Here is a 7,894-nt window from a genome sequence, read left to right on the forward strand (position 1 = left end):
TGTGTGTGTGTGTGTGTAATATCGTGTTGTGAGCAGTGGGGGGCAGCAGCCTCTCAGTTTACAGATAAACTGACTGCAGCTCAAGAGGCAGGCTGCAGCCAATCACAGAGCAGAGTGACAGTCACATGACCCTCACAGCTGTGCAGACTTACTTTCAATCACTTTCATCCAGTTTAATCTTTAACAGAGTAAATGTTCTGAATCAGTAAAGAGATGTGTGAGGATAAAAGCCTGGTGCTTACATACAGAACATTGCAATTCATTTACAATATAAATATATGATGTTTTTGTCTGTCATTCTTTTAGTTTGTAGTTGATTTGTAGAAGCGTATTTGTACAGCTTATAGTCCCACTATATGCTGTTCATTGCGACAGCAGTTGTCTATCTGCAGATACAATCCAGACACCTGTGATATTGTCTCTTCCTTGAAGCACATTTTCCCCAATTTGTCTTACCTTGAATTTAAAAAATGTTCAGCTTTCCCAGCTCCATATTTTATTTTATTTTGGCTGCAATGAACTTAATCTGCTATCATAATTTGCACAGTGTAAAAAAAACTATTTCTTTAAGCCTTCTGTTGCCCCCCCGCTAACCCTTCCTCTCTTTCTGTCTCTTTTTTTTATCTCTACAGCTTTTAGACGATCGTCTCGGCCTGCCACTCAGAGCCGGTCTGAGATAGAGAGAGTGTGTGTGTGTGTGTGAGGCCGTGTGTGTGTGAGGGTCCCGTCCCTGAAGGACTCGGACGCAGCATCATCATCCTCAGCGTGGGGGGTGGAGTCGCAGCGAGGTCGTCATGACGTCGGTGGTGGTGGCGGAGTTGGAGCACATGGAGGTCCAGCAGCAGCAGCAGCAGCAACAGCAGTTCAGCAGCGACGGCGTCAGCGTCAACAACCGCTGGGACGCCGACGACTGGGACAACGAGAACAGCTCGGCACGACTCTTCGAGCGCTCGCGCATCAAGGCCCTCGCAGGTAGGACCACCACAAACACATGATGGATGAATGTGTGATGGGGTTTCAGTCCTGCTGTTTGGATTCAAGATTCGATACGATAATACATTAACGGTCAGATCAAGTCTGAAATGTGAATTGCATCACAGCAGCTCCATGTGTAACATCAACATAGACAAATATCAACTCACAATACATGAAAAACACACAACAAACATTTAACATAACAGAACAATTGCGGAGAGAAAACATGCTCAAAGAACCGTTGGCGTGCATTTGATCTGGATTCAGCTCTGTAGGATTGACTGGAGCACAAAGGATGCTTCAGTCTGACTTTATTGAATCGAGGGACCCGGTATCTCCCATTAGATGGTAGCAGTTCATATTCGCTGTTCAGAACATGGTTTGGGTCCCAGATGATGTTGCTGAACAGCCTTATTAGGTTGTTATGATAGGCTGAGTCATAATGTTCGTTAAAACACACACACCTGACATAAACACACACATCAAGCACACAGAGAATTAGGCCTCTCCTGATGGGAAACCTCCCTGTTTGAAATGTAGAAACGACTACGGTAATTCACAGGTCTATTCCTTTCAGTTATTGGCTTGAAGTGCTCATTCTCATTGTGTCATTTAGTTGTGCATCAGGTATATGACTTTTCATAATTAACCCCAGAAGTAAAGTGGTTTGCAGATGACGCCCTGCTTTAGAAACACCTGGAAAAACACTTTAAACACATCCTTGTTTATGTTTTACTTTGCTAAACATGTGGCAAACCTGAAGATATCTTTTGTCAGGTTGTATCTTGTGTAAAAGGTGTTTCTCTGATTTAAAGGGAGATTTCAGACCTGGTTGATTTGGAGGTTAACTTCATGTAATCCTGGATCAGGTTACAGTTTAGAAACCAGATGTAGATACGTTCGCTGATGTCTGTGTGAACTTGTTTCTTTCGGTGTGTGTGTGTTTTGTATTTGCTCTGCGGGGGGCAGTCCTCATGGTTCTAAAGGCCCTGACACACCAAACTGACCCCAAAGAACACGTCCCCTACTGTTGTGTCGCCTCACGTCTCCTGTGCCTTGGCCAAACAGTCGCACTGGAACACACCGCAAAGACTTCAGCCGACGGCCAAGTAGCACGTACGAACTGCGCATGCGTGAGTGGCAATAACTCTCCTTACCAGCAGGCGGCGGTAGTGTGTATTCTTAATTCAAAAGAGGCAACCGGAAGACAGACTGCGTGATATATACAAACAAAAAATAGCGTGCGTTCCATTTTCACCCTCGTCCATCACAGACTGTTTCACATGGCGACTTATAATCGAAAACATGTTTAGTATGGTACTGGAACATTTAAAATAATAGCCGTCTGTGTGTGCCTTCTTAACTTCCGTTTCGCTTCTCATTCACTGATTCGCTAAGCTGAACAGCCAATCAGAGTGATTTATTTTGCCGACAGCCTTTTGCCGACCATAGATATATATAAACACGAGATGACTCACCCGCGCTGCTGGCCAATGGAGACCGACGTTGCCACATGGCGGCCATCTTGCCACAGGCAGCTCGCTCATTCATAACATTATGTCGATGGTGCACAATTGAAATAACCGTAGATTGCTCAATTTTCAACCAATTTTCAAAACGGTTTGGTTTGTTATAAACATCAAATATGTAGTTATGATACTGCATACTTATAATTATAATCATGTTTTTTTTTCAACATGTCTTGTCTCCTGTATCATAGCCAAGCTAATAACGTTTATAATAAACCAAACCATTTGTAAATCAGTCAAGATTTCAGTGAGTTAAGAGTATTTTTGTGCAGATCACTCAACTCACAACAGCTGTAGCAGTAGTTGTTGACTGTGGCAAGATGGCCACCGGTGAGCTACGCTGGCGACTCCCCCTTGAGCCATCTAGCCTTTATATATATCTATGTTGCCGACAGCCTTTCAACATGTTGATCGGGAGCGGAAGGTGTCGGCACGGCCGAAAAGACACGACGGTGCTGGACACACCAGTCTGAGTAGGGCGACATGACGCTCATCGACGTAAGATGTAGGTTCAGAGAGTTTGTGTAAACATGGAGAACAATGAACCCTTTGAACACCAACTGAGACAATCAGCTATAGGAAGGAGAATAGGAAAGGAGACTTTTGTTTTTCTTGGCGTGGGACAGTTAATGACTCCGGATTCACACCTGTTGTTCATCAGGGCTAACGAGGCTCATTAACGAGCTCCAGGCCTCTTACACTTCGGCTCCACTGTTTCACACCAGAGGAGATTTAAAACACTTTCATCTGCGTCTGCCAGATCATAACTCTGAACACAGTCTGCCTTTGTTTCTGGTCTACCTGCCTGCTTGCGTTTACTTTTATTTGTTATAGGCTAGTTTTTATCCAACACTTCAGCTCATTGATGTTTTAACTTGTTTGTAATTGTTAGTGTTTGTTAATGTGTTTCTCCATGTACAGTCTGCTTGGTATTAGTAGCCCCACTGAGGGATTAATAATATAGCTGTTTCGGAATTTTTAAATCGGGGTCCCCCGCCAGTGGGAAGTGGTTCTGTACCTGATACAAACCACAGAAGAAGAACTCACCAGCAGTTAATTCACAAAAATAAGAGCATGTCTAATCCAAGAGTTAAATCAAACACTTGAATGCATTCACAAGCGACTTCAGTTTTATACTCATTATCCAAAATCAGATGCATTTGATTATATGCGTGGAAATGAATGGAGCTCTTCTTCTTTGGTGCTTTAATCAAAACAAACGATTGATTTTTGTGTAACTTTATCACAAGATCAGAGGGAACCTTGCCAAAGTCTTTGTCAATTATTAGTAATTTCATTGATAATTGACACTGAACATTAGCCCTATTATGTGATGACATTTGCTCTAAATCAGACGTATAACATAATAAAATAAGTTATTTCCTTTTTTTTTTTTTTTTTACTTAAAGTGTGTGTGTGTGTGTGTTACCCCCTACACAGAACAAATACATTATTGGAAGAGGGAGTAAACTGCAAAAACATAACTAACTGTTCAGACATTTCCCCCAAAATCCCCCACGCACGCACACACAGGAATGTGATAGATACCTGCTCTGGATAATAACAAATTAAAGATGTATTCCTGAACTGAATAACACAAACACACACACAACTACACACAGTCCAGACAGATAGAGTGTGTGTTTTCAGACTTCAACCCAGGGGAACACAGCTGTGGAGTGATATGTGTGTGTTTGATATAATGTCATTTTTTTTTTCAGCATGTCGTTTGCTGTTCCTACATTTCTTTATATTTTTGTGTGTGTGTGGACTCTATATCTGTCTGCCTGCTGTCTTTACTCTGAGTAGTGTTCCTCTTCACTAAATAATGCACACCACTGTTAAATATGCAGGAGAAAGCTGTGTGTGTGTTTGAGAGTGTGTGTGTGTGTGTGTGTACTTTACATGTATGAAGGCGGAGCTTGTGTTTCCTGTTTTAAGTAATGATCAGTAAAATACTTCATAAAAAACACCTATCACAACTAACCAACACTATTCAACGCTCATTCATGGGAAACTAAAATGCCACTTGTTGTTTAAAGAGTTATTAATACTTTTCTATCCAATTTCATTTACGTTCAAGAGAGACCTTGTGTAGCTGCATTACGAATGAAACAACACTCACAATGTGTAAGACAGGTGGATACATAATACAAACCAATATTTGCCGATACATTTATTTCACTTTTTTTTGATTATCACAACTTGTTGAAACCTATATAGAGCAGATAGTATAAAACAGAATTTCATAAACTCTGTAAAAATAGGATTGATGTCCAAACTGATCCTTATCGAGGGTTCAGGCTCTGTTTCTGTGGTTCCGTGCTCCATACATCCACTGTGTGATCAGTGTGGGAGAGTATGTGTATGCCTTTCTTCTTCTCTTCCTCCTCTTTGCAGCCTCTTCCTGTCCGTACTGAGCTCAGCAGGCTGGAGGATGTGTGGCGATGACATTGAATTAGCGCTGTATGTGATACTGTCGGAGAAAAGTGTGTGTGTGTGTCCATCGTTTGATTTAAAAAACAGTCTTTGTTTCTGCTACTGAATACCAGTTTGTGTGTGTGTGTATACAGTTGAAGTGTGTTACGCCTCCATATGATATCCTGGGAAACCAAAAACCACCGGTCACCATGGCAACGCAGACAGATCTACTTACAGTGAGGCAGAGGAGACAGAAGGATTGTGTGTTAGTGTGTGTCAAAGGACACTAAATAAAACTGCAGCAGCTCATACACTAGAATAGATGGACCCAACATTTTCCCTGCGTATTAATTTTGTATTTGTACCATTTATCAAAATATGGACAGATACATTTTTCTGGCAATTGTTGAAGCTCTTAGAGAAAAAACTAGTTTTTAGAAATGGTAAATGTTTTTTTTCTCTGAGTCAAAGGCAGTGTATTAAATCACTACTAATTCATTGTTGGTTTAAATTAAATGTGACGTTAATAAGTTGAGTAACAATGAGTAATAAAGCAGAGGAGATGTTTACGAAAATGTGGACTGGAGCTCTAATGCGAAAATCACTCAGCCGCTCAATAATTAGAACCAGAAACAGTCCAAGTCCCCCACAGAGACACACACACACACACACACACACACACACACACACACACACACACACACACCACACCACACCACACCACAACACACACACACACAGTACAGTCAGAACTGTTAACAGTGCTCTTCCTCTTCCACACACACACCCACACACCCCCCTATGTGTGTCACTTCCTGTTCGGAGGGCCAGATGGAGGAATGCTGGGAATGTTGGTGTGTCGGGTTTTTCTTACGTGTTATTGAATGTTTTAAAAAAACATCAGAGAAAGTGAAGAAGCTTATAAGAAACCCTAAACTTAGTCATAAAAACATCACACAAAAAAGAAAATATACAACAAAATCAATTAGTAAATAGAGTATTGAGAAAACATTTTACTATCCTTATTTCCTAGTTTACTTTCAGTTTGGATTTATTTATTTTATTTGTTTCGTTGATAGGGGCAGTGCAGCTCATAAAATCTGATGTTAAAATGCCGAAGTTATTAGAAATACCAACAATTCCCAGCTATATTCTCTTTGCCAATGCGTTATAGTAACAATATACAAGTACAAACAGGGCAGATTCTAGCCAATTTGATGCCCTAGGCGAGATTTTAGCTTTGAGACACACTGAGATAACTTAGACTGAAGTGGACTATCTAAACACTCAGAGTCCTTTACCTCACTGAGCCTCTCAGCCTCCACCGTCCACTTCAGTCTAAGTTATCTCAGTGTGTCTCAAAGCTAAAATCTCGCNAAAAAAGGTTCTCTAGAACTAATTTAGTTCCTGGGACTTTTTGGTGTGAACGCAACTAAATCGTAGTTTCTCAGGAACCTTTGTGGGAAAAGTACTTGGTGTGAACGCGCCTAATGGAATAAAAGCAGCACCCTCGACAGTCATCCGACACCTCTCAAACTTGTTGCTTTTCATTGTTGGATTATTGCACTTCTCCTGGAGGAAGTGAAACAAGAAGCAGTTCTCCTGCTCTACACTTACAGCTACAAAGTTTCTACTTGAGTCATTTTGAAATGAGGTCAACGACAACACAGTATTTCAGCAACATAAGTCATCAACAAATCGAATGAATATTGCTTTTAAAGTTGTTTGATATGTTGTTCAGTCTTCAGAAACTACTTTTTGAATGCTTAGTACTACGGTGAAGTCCTGTCAAGTATCCATGTTTTTTTTTTTGAAAGGTTCTCTAAAACACTGAGCGTCCTGCAGTCGTGTCCGGCTCCTCCTCCGCGCTACGAGACCCGTTTCCTGGAGCTGGTGCGGCCCAGGCTGGCGGTGCTGGAGCGGCGGGAGAGGACGGGCGTGGCAGTGGAGGGCGACGTTTCGCTGGGGCAGCCGTGCTGGAGCAAGATATCGATGCACCCTTTGCTCCCGTTCTTTGTGGCCAGCTTCATCGCCGTCTGGCCGTGGTTATCTTTCGCCTTGACATCGATTCCGTACTGTGAGGACAAAGAGATGATATTCACTCACTCAAAGGTTTATTTAGAGATAAGATCAGGAACCTTTTCTCTTTAATGAATGTAAAACATAATTTGCGTATCCACTCTAGAGGTTACTCCTTTCCCACTGGCCCAAAACAGTTACGAGAACCTTTTGAGGAACTCAAGAACTTATTTCGATCGGGTGAAACCACAGGGTTCATTTACTGTTAATAATCATGTGATACAGACAGACATGCAGCTAATACACAGAAGAACAGTACCTTTCTGTGTTGTTGTTCCTTATTTTTTTTGTTATCGGTCTAGTTTGGCTTATCTACACATCACTTTCACAGGGATGTGAAACTTTTAATTCTAAGTTTAGTTCCCGTGGTTTCATATGTGTATGTTCTGCCTCTACTGGGACATGTCTCCATGCTTTAATGTTCAAAAAGCTCTTTGTTTTTCTCACACTGCCTGTGCTGCAACACCTCTTTTCACCCTCTGTCTGAAACCAGAGCCCAGTTTGCTCTGATTGGTTAGCTGGGCAGGTCTGTTTTGATTGGTACACAGCTTTGAGATGTCCCGCCCCTTAGCCTATCACAAACAAAGTGTGGGAGAGCTAGCCAATAAAGGTGTGAGTGTCACATAGTGATGTCACAGAGTCCAAAGGAGGTATTTCAGGAAGGGGGGGAGTGTGTGGGAGGAACCTCTGGAGGAAACTTTGGAATTGTAGTGTCTGTAGACCATTTACATGCACACAAACCTATATAACACACTACAGGTAAGGGAAACCCCTAAAAAGCATAATAGGGCCTCTTTAATTCTTTCTGTACTGGGTCGCAGTCATCCCCTCTCTTTCCCCGTTAAACTCATTGCACAAGTCTATCTAAATTAAAACTATTATTTAGAAAC

At 41.7% G+C, this 7,894-nt stretch overlaps 1 protein-coding gene across 1 annotated transcript in view; it reads right to left on the reverse strand.

Annotated features, from left to right (window-relative positions):
• Window positions 1-6,793: 6,793 nt before the first annotated feature.
• LOC104965457 (transcription factor IIIB 90 kDa subunit-like) overlaps window positions 6,794-7,894 on the reverse strand; it is a 24,632-nt gene continuing 23,531 nt past the window's right edge. The window contains exon 6 of the mRNA XM_010794413.1: window positions 6,794-7,000. Within this exon, the coding sequence (XP_010792715.1) occupies window positions 6,794-7,000 (207 nt within the window). The remainder of the gene's footprint in view (window positions 7,001-7,894) is intronic.

Source organism: Notothenia coriiceps, unplaced genomic scaffold (assembly GCF_000735185.1).
Source record: "Notothenia coriiceps isolate Sejong01 unplaced genomic scaffold, NC01 NC01_scaffold00037244, whole genome shotgun sequence".
NCBI lineage: Eukaryota > Metazoa > Chordata > Actinopteri > Perciformes > Nototheniidae > Notothenia > Notothenia coriiceps.